Source organism: Rhamphochromis longiceps, linkage group LG11 (assembly GCF_057381845.1).
Source record: "Rhamphochromis longiceps isolate RC_006_pf linkage group LG11, R_longiceps_female_GT1.1, whole genome shotgun sequence".
In the NCBI taxonomy this organism is placed as follows: Eukaryota; Metazoa; Chordata; class Actinopteri; order Cichliformes; family Cichlidae; genus Rhamphochromis; species Rhamphochromis longiceps.
The window spans coordinates 37,516,322-37,529,392 of NC_140567.1; the positions used below are offsets into that span (position 1 = coordinate 37,516,322).

General features: G+C 40.9%; 1 protein-coding gene across 1 annotated transcript; it reads left to right on the forward strand.

Moving 5' to 3' along the window:
- The first annotated feature begins 4,764 nt into the window (after positions 1–4,764).
- Positions 4,765–7,499, forward strand: LOC146659945 (protocadherin-1-like). The gene is made up of 2 exons (XM_085423926.1): positions 4,765–4,989; positions 5,766–7,499. Exons 1-2 carry the CDS (start codon positions 4,765–4,767, stop codon positions 7,497–7,499), a joined length of 1,959 nt encoding a protein of 652 aa, XP_085280052.1.
- The last annotated feature ends 5,572 nt before the right edge of the window (positions 7,500–13,071 follow it).

Consider the following 13,071-nt stretch of genomic DNA (forward strand, 5'->3'; position numbering starts at 1 on the left):
AATAATATCTACCTGAGCTTCCCAAAACAAGATATCAAACACGGTTTAGGAATCAAACATAACTCTACTTTTCTCCTCCCTCTTCTTTGAACCTGTTTTCTAGTTTTTCTAGAGGCAAAGTCATTTATTGCATCATTGCAAGAAATATGATGTCCACTCGTCTCCTGTGCCACTGAAGATATCAAGTAGTTATTTATTCACTCGAGCTTGGAACTCCGTTCTGTGGATACAATGAAGTTATCATTGCTTTGGGGAATTCGGGAAGGCTCTCCATCTCGGTAGGCAGCGCATTTCCATCAATATCAGCCTCTTTTCTGGTTTGCACCCTGTTCTGGTCGAGTACGACGGCTTCAGTCTTCATTTGTTCACATATCTCTTTTACTGAGACCTGTGCATCTTTGAAATGCGTTGCCCCATAACTGATTACATGTTCTTTGCTTTTCTGAGTGAAACAAACAAATGAAATAAGATATAATATTATGCACATATATATAGTATGTATATATTTAATTTTGTTTTGATCACTGATATTGAAACCATTTTTTTAATTAGGCTAGTGAAGTTGTTGTTGGTTTCTTATCAGTTGCACTTCTCCATGGATGGTGCTATCAACAGCCGCCTACGGTGAGTGTGAGGTCTTGTTACTATGCTGGTACTGCTGTTGACGGTGCTGCAGCAGCAGTCCCTACAGCTAACATGTTGGTTAATTTGACACATTTTGCTTTATGTATATTAATTTTTTAGAGCAGCAGACCCAGACTTCAAACACAGGTTTTGGAGAACCTGTTTGGCTTCTATGCCTTGTCCAAGCCGTTGTTTATATTTATGTTTAACACAGAGAGAAGCTCAATTGTTTGAATTTATTTACAATTACAGTTTTCAAAAAATTCTGACCGTAAACAGCTTTCAAAGCTTTGATATTATTTGAGAATATATATCAGGTGATGGAATTTAATTTAAAGGTTTCTATGTCCCATTGAGCTTTTTGCACTAACTAGTGACAGTATAAAGGTAACACAGTCGTAATTTTGATCTCAAATTTCTGAGAGAAATAACTGAATTTAAAACATGGCAGACCTCAGGCCAGATTTAATTGGTAGACATATATGCATGCAATATGAAATTTATTATCCCAGATAGTCTAAGGAGCTTGGAAAGAAAAGCGTCTGGACTTCTTTAAGTTGCTTGAAGACGTTTCACCTCTCATCCGAGAAGCTTCTTCAGTTCTGGGGTCAAATGGTGGAGAGTCCCAGATATAAACCTAGTGGGAGTTTCCTCCCACAGAGGGACAAAAGGACCCCCTGATGATCCTCTAATCGTCTGAGCCAAGGTGTGAAACTGGGTGTGGGTCCCAATCAGCCAGAGTTTCGGGTGTGTTCATTGTGAAACCTGGCCCCACCTTATCATGCGAATTCCTGAGGTCAGATGGCCCAGGATGTGAGTGGGCGTTAAGGCGTCTGGGAGGGATCTCAAAACTGGATTATAGATGGCAGAGAGTTGGTGTCGTAAACCCCGCCTCTGTTCAAAGATGGTCGCTCACAGTGGACATAGATGCTTCTTTCACTCCTCTTTCAAACCATCTGTCCTCTCTGTCCAAAATGTGAACATTGGCATCCTCGAAAGAGTGTCCTTTATCCTTAAGATGCAGATGGACCGCTGAGTCTTGTCCTGTGGAGGTGGCTCTTCTGTGTTGTGCCATGCGCTTGTGAAGTGGCTGTTTGGTCTCTCTGATGTAGAGGTCTGAGCATTCCTCGCTGCACTGTACAGCATACACCACGTTGTTAAGTTTGTGTTTTGGCGTTTTGTCTTTCGGGTGAACCAGTTTCTCTCTGAGCGTGTTGCTGGGTCTGAAGTACACCGGGATGTCATGCTTGGAGAAAACTCTCCTGAGTTTCTCTGATACACCGGCTACATAGGGGATGACAATGTTGTTGCGTCTGTCCTTCTTATCCTCCCTCGCTGGTGTCTGGTCTTCTTTTCTGTGCCTCTTTGCTGACTTTAAGAACGCCCAATTAGGATAGCCGCACGTTTTGAGTGCTTCCTTTACATGTGTGTGTTCCTTCTTTTTTCCTTCAGGCTTAGAGGGAACATGTTCTGCCCGGTGGTGTAGGGTCCTGATTACTCCAAGCTTGTGTTTCAGAGGGTGATGGGAGTCAAAGAGGAGGTACTGGTCCGTGTGTGTGGGCTTCCGGTAAACTTCGATGTTGAGTTTGCCGTTCCCTTCAATGTGCACAGCGCAGTCCAGGAAAGGCAAACAGTTGTCCTTTGTGTCTTCCCTGGTGAACCCGATGTTCTTATCCACAGCGTTAATGTGCGCAGTGAAGGATTCCACTTCCTGTGTCTTGATTTTGACGCAGGTGTCGTCCACATATCTGTACCAGTGGCTGGGTACTCTTCCTTTGAAAGAGCCAAGAGCCTTTCTTTCCACTTCCTCCAACCTTTACATTTGTTTTACATGAATGTTGCTGTATCATTTATGGTCTTTTAATGCTTACACTCTGTACACGTCTACATTAGAAATGTGGCTCACAAAATGAGCCAAGTTATTCCCTTTGTTCCAAATGATTTTTTAGTATTTGGACACTACAAAGAGTGAATCAGTCTATTAAAGAGGCTCAATCTGCTTGATTATTTTTTGATTGAACTGCACTTTCCAGACCTCAGTACAATGATACTTTCAACTTAATTTTGCAAAAGAGCACTTTTGTTTGTCTCACAACCACATGTAATCATATTTACGAGGGAGTATTAGAACCACATTAAAAATATATTTATCAGTGATCATTTAATGTCGAAAATTTCAAGATTAAGTTGAAATAGTGGAGATTACCGTTGTTGTTTCAAGACAACCGCTGACTGAGTGAAAGCATACATCAGAATTCGTTTTACTACAAGGAAGGAAATTATTCCTGTTTAGCACACAAACATATTCAAACGTTGAAAAGATCAGACGCAAACACACACAAACTCAGAAGAGTGGATTTACACAAAATCAAATGTCTAATAATGGACAGGTGCAAGGTTATCGATGGTTACATCCTTGTGCATAAAACGTCTTGTGAATTAGTTTCACTAACTCGTCTAAATAAGGCATTTTGTACAGGGTACGACGGAGTGGCAGTTTGTCGTGAAACAACAAGGATAATTCCACATTTCAATGCATTTTTTCTTAATATGGCTCTAATACTCCTTGCTGACGCCAGCAAAAGAAAGGAGGCATAAAAAAAAGCCCAGGTTGCCCCTCCTTCAGAGCAGTGGACCCCAGACTTCTTTGGCTTCAGCTCTGAGCGAGCTTGTAAACTTGTCCATGATCTCAAAGCTCCGAGTTTAAAGGGACTGATCAGAAACGGGTGAGTTTAATTGCAACATTCAGCAGAGCAGAAAGTCAACGGTGCTTCTCATAGATGCAGTAGGCCTGTCGGTGGTTCTTGCAGCACTTTAGAGATTCCCAGAAAAAAAGAGCATTTCACAGCCCATGTTGCAGTGTATGATAGAAATACACAGCCTGCTAAATATTGAAAACCGCTAACAACGGCGCCAAATTCTAAACCAGAATAAGCAACACACAGATACTGCAGTGAAGGAATTGAATGCGCCTGCAGTTTTTCTTTTAATGAACTCATTTTGTCACTAAATGGCTGTGAACATGATATTCGCATAGTCCGTTTATAATAATAATAATAATAATAATAATAATAATAATAATAATAATAATAATAATAATAATAATAATAATAGCCTAATATATAATTTTAAGGTTTTGACGTTTAGGGACATCTGATTGTTTCATGGTGAACTTCACTTGTTGGACTGTTACTGTCTGTTTGCCCTGATGTGTGAGTGTGGAAGTTGTTGCATCTTTGTGCGGAAAAGAAAAACTACGATTCTCGGCGTGAATGTTCGCACCACTCCGTAGTCAACGGATCTCGTAACATATAAATAACGAAATGGTCTCTTTTGTGACTCCCTTTTTCCAAAACCCTCTGCCAGAAGTGTTCTTTGTGCCTCAGCCTCATATACTGCCTCTCTGTTAACGGTTTGTAGACACCAAACAAGTTCGTGCGAGCCTTTGTCTCACTCTGCTTTTACGAATATTTGGCAGTAGGGGGCACTGAAAGACCTGTTTGTGCTTGTGTAGCACAAATCAGGACCAACTAAAGTTTGGACTTTCAAAGTACAAAAACAAAGAACAAGAAAATACCCACAAATATTTATGAAAACGTAGTGTTTTGATTCTTTTTTAAAAATTAAAATTATTGTATAAAAAGACAAAAATGCAAATGTGAACATTTCTTTCTCGCTCTTAACTAACTGAAGCCTTTCATTGAACTACAAACAACACATTACTCCTCTCTTTCTGGCCAGGCATCTGGCAGCACTTCTGCTCTGATTTTGTTCTTATTTAACAAAATAAAAATGCAGACATAAGTGTACACATTAGTTTCTAATTGCTAGTCAAAACTATTTCCTCTGCTCATATTGCCTTTTTATAAAATCATTCTTTACTTTTAAAAGAACTTATTTCAACAGTGCACATAACAACAAACGTAATGCACTAACAAAAAGTAAATTGCATTATATTTCTTAACGTCAATATACGGGCCACAAGTAGAGGTGAGGGTGGGCCGCAAGTGGCTCCCGGGCTGCGAGTTTGAGAATGCTGTCCCAGCAACAGCAACAGTCTTAATTGGCACTGTGTGAACTGAATACAGAACACGAGTCTTAACCTGTTTCCTGTCTCTTTCAGTGCTGTCTGGCAGAGACATGACGGTGCTTAGGTGCAAAGTTCTGCTGTTTCTAGCCACCATCCTGGTGTCTTGCAGCTCTTCACCCACTCACCTGAACATCAGAGTAGATCGTGGGAAGCTGCTGAGGTCGAGCAGGTCAGTCACTGTGAGTCACCAGCAGGACAATGCTCCAGAGTTTGACAGAAGTCACTACGAGGCCGAACTCTTAGAAAACAGCCCGCTGGGACAGTCTGTGCTGCAGGTCAGTCCAAACACAGGATCATTTAGAATTATCATTTTATATAAACTAATAAAACAATCTGTTTGATCAAGGGACTGAATCACATATGCACCATATGTTCTCTGAATCCAGCTACCAAGTGTCAAATGTTCCTTGCAGCAGTGCCACGTCCACAAATAACTTCATTTAAAAACATTGGTGCTAATAATTCATCAATAAATGATGTCAAATGATTTCTACAGTATGTCCATGACCCAAATAACTTAAGTTTGGTTGTTTTGCTTAAAAGAAAAAACAAGGCGTACATAATTGTATCCCACTGGCAGATATTTTTTTTATTATAATTTTATTATTCTTTTATTTCCTATTATTTTAGTACTTGTATTATTTTAACAATTACAAGTAATTTAGTGCTAATTTTGGAGTGTTTTTAGGGACTTCTTTGCAAACTCTCCTGAGCTCCATCCCAGTTTTAAAGGTTAAATGACATTAAAAAAAAAACATTACTGTAAATCCCAGATGATCGTTGCACAAATGCTGTCAGTCAACACTCACTCTTTGAATTGCATGGACTGAATGCAATTAAAAAGAATAAAAGTAGCTGTGTAGACAGAAAGGCCTTCTAACATCCAGTGAAATATTTTGCTGACTGCTTGTACCTCCAGAAATATTAAGTAGGTTATTTTTCTCTTCTAGCCATGCAACTCCAAACTGGGTTCCTGCAAATTTTGTGGTTTTTGTTCTTGTCTTGGACAATGTGAGGCTGAATGAAGTGCCCATGTTTTTCTCCCTTGTAGGTCAGAGCCAGTCATGCAGACATTGCCATTGGAGAGATGGACTACAGCCTTCATCAAGTATCAAAGACTGTTCAAAGGCTTCTGCGCATTGACAGTGTGACAGGCATCATCTATGTGAAAGGCCTTGTGGATCGAGAGGAAGAAAGCATCCTCAAGTTGTTTGTGGTGGCCAGAGATCGTGACCCCAGTTCCAGGATGAAGAGTTCCAAAGTTCTGGTGACCATAAATGTCACAGATCAAAATGACAATGCACCGACCCTTAACATCCAAGGTATAGGCTTAGTAAAATACCAGGATGGTGTGACTAAGATTTCTGAGGACCTGCCTGTTGGTACACCAGTGGCACTGGTCCAGGTGTCAGACTGGGATGAAGGGGAAAATGCTGTGGTAACGTGCGCAGTTGATAGTGATGTTCCATTTCAGCTCCAGCCCGCGAGTGATCAGAAGGGCAAATACTTCCTGCAGACAACGACCCTGCTGGATTATGAGAGCGTTAAAAATTACAGTATTGAAATTGTTGCGGCGGATTCTGGAAGCCCAGCTCTGTCCAGCACTCTCTCCCTCAATGTCCAAGTTACAGACGTAAATGATAATGCACCGAACTTTTCCCCTGCAACGATTGAGGTGGACTTTCCAGAAAACAACTACAGAGGACAAAAATTACTGGATCTTGTGGCAACAGATCCAGATTCTGGCATAAATGGACAGCTTGTCTATAGCATCATTGATCGTTTTGTCAAAAGGCTCTTTGAAGTTGATGCCAACACCGGGGAGGTTCGTGTGAGAACCGTGCTGGATCGGGAAGAGATGGACCGTTATGTGTTCTGTGTGGCAGCAGCAGACATGGGTGTTCCTAGTAAAACCGGCACTGCCACAATAATTGTAAATGTTCAAGATCAAAATGACAATGACCCTGTGTTTATACTCAAAGGCTACAGCTTTACTGCCGCAGAGAACATGCCTCCACCCAGTCGTGTTGGTGCAGTTGCTGTCTCAGATGCTGATAAGGATGAAAATTCCCACCTAAGACTGTTTGTGGAACCGGAAAATGGCATTTTTTTCATCCAAAATGGCACAGGAATCATCTTGTCTAGAATCTCCTTTGACCGTGAGAAGGAACGTTTCTACACGTTCCGCCTAAAGGCCGTGGATGGAGGTGACCCACCTCGATCCTCCTACGTGAGTGTGGTCATCAGTGTCTTAGATGAGAATGATAACGCTCCATATGTCACCAAACCAGACAACTCCTCCTACACATACCTATCATATTTCACCCCAGCAGGCACGTATGTGGAGGCAGTGAAGGCTGAGGACTCTGACACTGGGCTCAATGCTGAGCTGGACTATTTCAGTGTAGGTGGAAATCCACATGGTCTGTTTCAAATATCTCCCTACAATGGGCAGATCACACTGGCACAGGAAGTGACCGGCAAGCACAGTGGGCTACATCGGCTGGTAGTGAGAGTCTGTGATAAAGGCAGACCTCCTCTCTGCACCACTGCACTGGTCCACATTTTTATCAACGGTACCGAGTCCAACATCTCCCTCATTGAGGCGCTGGTCACAGAGAGCCTCTCCACCCCTTTGGAAAAGGATGTTGCCGGAGATCTATTAGGGAGCTCTGCTCTTGTTCGGCATAACAATATCCTGTACGGCAGCCTCGCAGGTATTGCTCATGTGATTCAGACATTCAGCTCTATAGTTTCTAATACGGCCAAAGAGGATTCCAACTAGAGTGGTTTGAAAATATATTTTACAATCAATCTGTCATGTCTCTGGGTCACGGAGCCAGTGCTTTATGTTATGAACTGTTAGTTCTGGTTATTATGATTTGTGATCTTCTTGTTATATTCGTAGTCTTTGATTAGGGTTTTCTGTGTTGCTTCCCCGTGCCTCGTCATGCCTGCATTGTCCCCAGCTGTGTCTCCCTCCTGTTTCTGTGAAGATTCTCAGTCATTATAGTCTAAGGAGCTTGGAAAGAAAAGCATCTGGACTTGAAGAGAAGTCCAGATGTTGCTTGAAGAGATTTCACTCTCATCCGAGAAGCTTTTTCAGTTTTAGAGTCAAATGTTGGAGAGTCCAACATTTAAACCCTATTGGAGTATCCCCCTCTTGTGGGGGATACTCCAATAGGGTTTAACCTCCTAGGGCCTGCCCTCCTAGGAGGTTAAATGTGGACATCCCATTTTGGGCCGTCTAGGCCAAAATACAAAATTTTGCCTGATAAAAAAGGGCCTGATATCCACATACGAGGATGTTATACTGCCACTGTTCTATCAAAATTTAAAGCGAATGTCCTCATATGTGGATCTAATTTTTCTCAAAAACTAAGATCAGGCTAAAAACAAACTAATGTTATTCCACTTCCAGCCACACAGCTCATCGTGACACCTTCATTCACTGATTTCAAACAACTTTTAGAGTCTTCCAGTTCTGTCCTGTACGCTATATAAGCTGATTTTTCTTTCTAATCTTGTTTTTGACATATTCAATATCATGTACATGAAATCATTCATCCATCTGTCTGGTTGAGCCGCATTCTTGGTAATGTAGGAATCTACTTTTGACCAGGAATACGTGGAAAATGAAATATGATACTTCTCCATTTTGGGGGTGAAATGTAACTCACTGCATTGTTTTCATGTACTTCATGTGAGCATTTTCATCGTAGATGAATATATACTTTTACTCTACAATGACCTAACACCTTCACTGTGTTTAACTTTGTTAATGATTAAATAAGTGCTTCTTAAACATTGTTGTTTCAATGCATATTGTAGCGGGTCAGGGCTGTTCGGGGTTCTGTTTGTGATGGCAGCTACATTGTAGCCACAGCTGCCCTGGCAGAGGTGAGGCTGCCGGACACTGGCACCACTGGGCCCTCTGACCACCACCAGTAGGCAACGGGTGAAGTGTCTTGCCCAAAGGACAAAATGACCGAGACAGTCAGAGCCGGGGCTCGAACCGGCAACCTTCCGATTACAAGACGAACTGCAAACACTTGAGCCACGATCGCCCGTAAAGCTCAGCTCTCTCTTCACTACGATAGACAATATAGCCTCTGGATCGCTGCAGTCACAGCACCGATCCATCTGCATCGTTCATAATAGAATCTTATGTGTCTTTGTTTGTTGTTGTTTCTCTTTTTGTGAAAGATGCTGGAAGCCAAATTTCCCCCGGAGACAATAAAGACTGAACAGCTCTTCAGAGGTGATTATTCTAGTTTTTAAAATTAAGAAAACATTTTAAAATGATCGTCTTACAGTAAACAGACATCACTGTTGTAGCTATTTGTACAGCAGCTTTGACAAACAAGGCAGTGATTGGTTTAAAGTTCTTTATATCAGATAAAAGAATATTTTGAAAATAATTAGTAAAAAAGCAAAAAAACAAACAAATACATGACAGTAACAAATTCTCAAATGTTTATCCAATTAAAAAATTCTCATTGATTAAAATATGACAAACAGACGTGTTGTAATCCTCAGTAACGTCAAACCTTCACCCAGTTGGTCCTGAAACTTTTCTCCTCCAGACGGAGCAACGACCACAAGAAGAGGGGAAAAGATCATGTTCAATATGAGCATCAAACAACAATATTTATATGAAGTATGAAGAATATGAACGAAGAAAAGCACAACAGGAACTCTGTAAAGTCTGTCACACACTGTACTGCTAGAAAAAACTGAATGTGCTGCTATGACAGAAGATATAGGAACTCACTGTAAAATCATCTCTCCGTGCTTCAGGATGCAGTCATTCTACATATGAGTAACAAAAAACAAACAAAACCACTAAAACAAATTCATTTCTTTTTACATTTCCTCTCATCGTCCACACAGCCACAGATACCAACATTGTCACATTAATAAAGAAAACATGTGGATAAATCTGATCATATTTTTAGCCCCATGTCACCAGTGAAAATATAATAATTTATCAGAGTTGATCAGTTCATGCAGCAAGCACCAAATCAAAGCCATGCTGTGTAGATTCACACAGATGTTGCTTTGCTCGCTGTCTGGATCAGGTGTGTGCAGGTAAAAGGGAAACATCATGGAGGCTCTGTGCAGGTTCACAGCTGCAACTCTGGAGTTTGAGGTTTAGAATCTCACGAATGTTAAAGTACAGATTCTGATCCATCGCCAGGACTAAGAGTGACGCATCTATCCTGCAGCAGGACAGCGAGCCCGAACAGAGAGTCAGAGACATAAAGAGTCCTGCAGCAGATGGTCAGACCCACAGACCTGATCTCAGCATCACGTTGATGTCAGTCTGAGAATAATAAATGAAACAACTTTTCTCTGTCACAAAATGCCCAATCAGCAAATCCTGAATCCATCACTCTCTATGATCCAACAGCCAAGACTGACTCCAGACAAAGTGAAGGAAACTTTGCTGACAATCAGCTCACATCCAGGTGCTGATCACATCAGACCCTTCTTAATGATTCAGGCAGCCTTTCAAACATTTCCTGTCCAGCTGATATTATTGTGTTATGTAAATATAAGAATCACAGCATCAGTGATATTAAATATGAACACTCTGAGATGTGGTCCACAGTAAGTAACCCTTAATAAGGACTGCCCCAGGTTGCAGTTTTTGTTGCTCTGCATTATTTTGATGAGTTCACAGGAAGGTGAGTGAGACAGAAGTGTACACAGTGTGAGCACTGCAGTGCACCGTCTTGCTCCTCATCTTCTTCAGCCTCAGATTCAAGCTCCACTCCAGTGTTTACTGTGGATCTTTCTGTAGAGTTTTATATCACATCTCTCCAACTGCTGCCACATTGCATGCAAGTATTGATGACATGATAAAACATCCACAGACAGCTGTGAAATGTGTTGTTCTTGCAGAAGACTAAGGCTTACAGAGTTGCACCAGGAATGGTAATTTTTCTAGTACTGCTCATGTGATTAGGCAGAGGATCAATAGGGGGTCCACGACCCTCTTGGGGACACGTCCCATAGGGCTTAAAATCTGGGACGCTCCACCAGTCGCTTCAAGAAACTGAAGAAGCTTCTCGGATGAAACGTCTTCAAGAAACTGAAAGACGTCCAGATGCTTTTCTTTCAGAGCTCCTTAGAACACCTGCTGACACTTCCAGTTTCCTGAACATCGTCCCCATTAAGGATAAAACTCTATCCCACCTGTCTTCAGTCAAGTCAGGGACACCAGTTCAGTGCTGCAAACAATAGATATCTGAGAATATCTCAAACTGATCGTCCTCATGTCCACAGAGCCAGCAGCTTCATACAGAAAATGGCACTATGTGGTTCAGTTCTATATTTGGTATTTTACCACAAGTTCTGTTGAATTCTTTAACATCTAGAAACATTCGTTAACTGGTGCTAAAAACTGGTGGTAAAAGTAGAACTGACTCGATTTATGCATTTTGACAGTCCAGTCAACAGCATCAGTAGATTTGGAAAAGCTGGTTGGTGCCATTGTTGAACAAGAGCTTATTCATTCATTCCCTGGCATTTTGCAGTACTTCAAATATGAGGTCAGCAACCAAAGGGAACCCACCACAGCCAAACACAAAGTGCAGTTCTTTTTATACACAAATCATGTGAAACATCTTAGCTTGTACTTTACCACTTCTTTGGGATTCATCTGAAAGTGAAACAGATGAACCAGTAAAAATACAGAAACACCGTATTTACTGGGCTGATCTACCAGTAGGCGTTAGCTTTAATAATAACTGTCGTTAGCTGAATACAGCCACAGATGATGTCGTCTTCACTGCCCTGCACTCTCTCTTCATACATGTGAAATATAACAAACTCTCTCTCAGCAGGCTGTTTGTGAAGCTGACTGGCAGACTCGTCACTCTGGTCTTCAGGAACACATTGTGCAACTGGATACTGGACTTCCTGTCAAACAGGCTGCTGTTCAGATTGTTAATCTTCATGAAGTTAGAAGACAACACAACCATCATCACTCTGTTGGAGGAAATCAGCTGTTCAGGAAAAAGCCTGGGACTCACAAACCCCTCCAGCATGATAAGGAAGTGATTCACAGAGGGCTGAATACATGAATATTATATTTATCTCTGTAAAGAAATAAATATAAGCAGGATTGAGTTTAGTGACTCGCTGCCACCGAGAGCTGAGAGACTGAGAGCTCCTCCTTTAGAATGAAAACTTGAAGACAGAACAAAGTATGTAAGCTAACGAAAAGTAAAATTGTGGCGGGAGAAAAGGTGTGATTGACTGTTCACTAGGATTCATCAGCGTTCTATGTGTCACATTATATAAAACCACAGAACAGGTAACATTGATGAACCTACCAGCCGACTGAGAGCTGACAGCAGCTGCTCCCACTGAGGATCCTGCAGCTGTTAATAAATAACAAGGAAAGTTTTTAGTTTCTTAACAAATGTTCAAACTTTTTAACTTTCATTATGCTAGCAAACTGAAACATTAGAGACTCAGTGCCACCAAATTAAAACAATTAAATAACTACACCAAAGGATATTCCACTAAACTCTGGTCTACTAAAAAAAAAAAGAAAATCATTCATTTATAATATCAATAAAAGGTTGCTCTAAGTTTTTGAGGAAAATTTACTTCAATAAATTAATTGGTCTGATTATCTGCCATGATAACAGCAAACTAATAAAAATGTCTAATGGAAACACAGACTGTAGTTCCTCTGCTTTCCTACATTTTTACTTTTTAATGACTGCACTAGTGATCATTTCATTTGTTGGGCTCGTCAGTTAGTTATATTGCTAGAGACAGAAGGGCAGGCACGCAGACAAAGGCAGTTACAGGGAGGCGAGTCTCCCCACCAGCAGCTTAAACTGATTTCTGGGGTAATACTCTACAGTAAAACAGACCCCAAAGCTTTTGTTGGAGCTATTTGTTCTTATTTTTTATTATTTGGAAATTTGTTAAAGTTTGTTGTTAGTTTATTTATATTTTGGGGTTTATTTACAAGTTTATTTGTAGGTTAATATTTGTTTCAGTGTTTTGTTTGTTTGATGTTTGTTAAATTAGGCAGTAAGAGCTGTAGGGCCATTTTGTTTCTATAAATAAAGAGACTGGTATAGGACCAGCATGCACTGGGGTGGGCCTATGTTTTTTTTACCAGAGCAGGAGAAGCAGCAGGGAGTAACAAAAAAAAATGGATCTTGTTATTGCCAAACTGGATAAAATAAACCATAAAAACGCAACTTTCAAGTTTGGACAGTGGACTTCTTTTGCCTGCGTACGAAATAGTATCTCGGTGCAGCAGTGGCTTGTGGACTTTTAATTGTGGGATGTTTGGTTTGTCAAACAAAAGGAATTGCCACTATAAA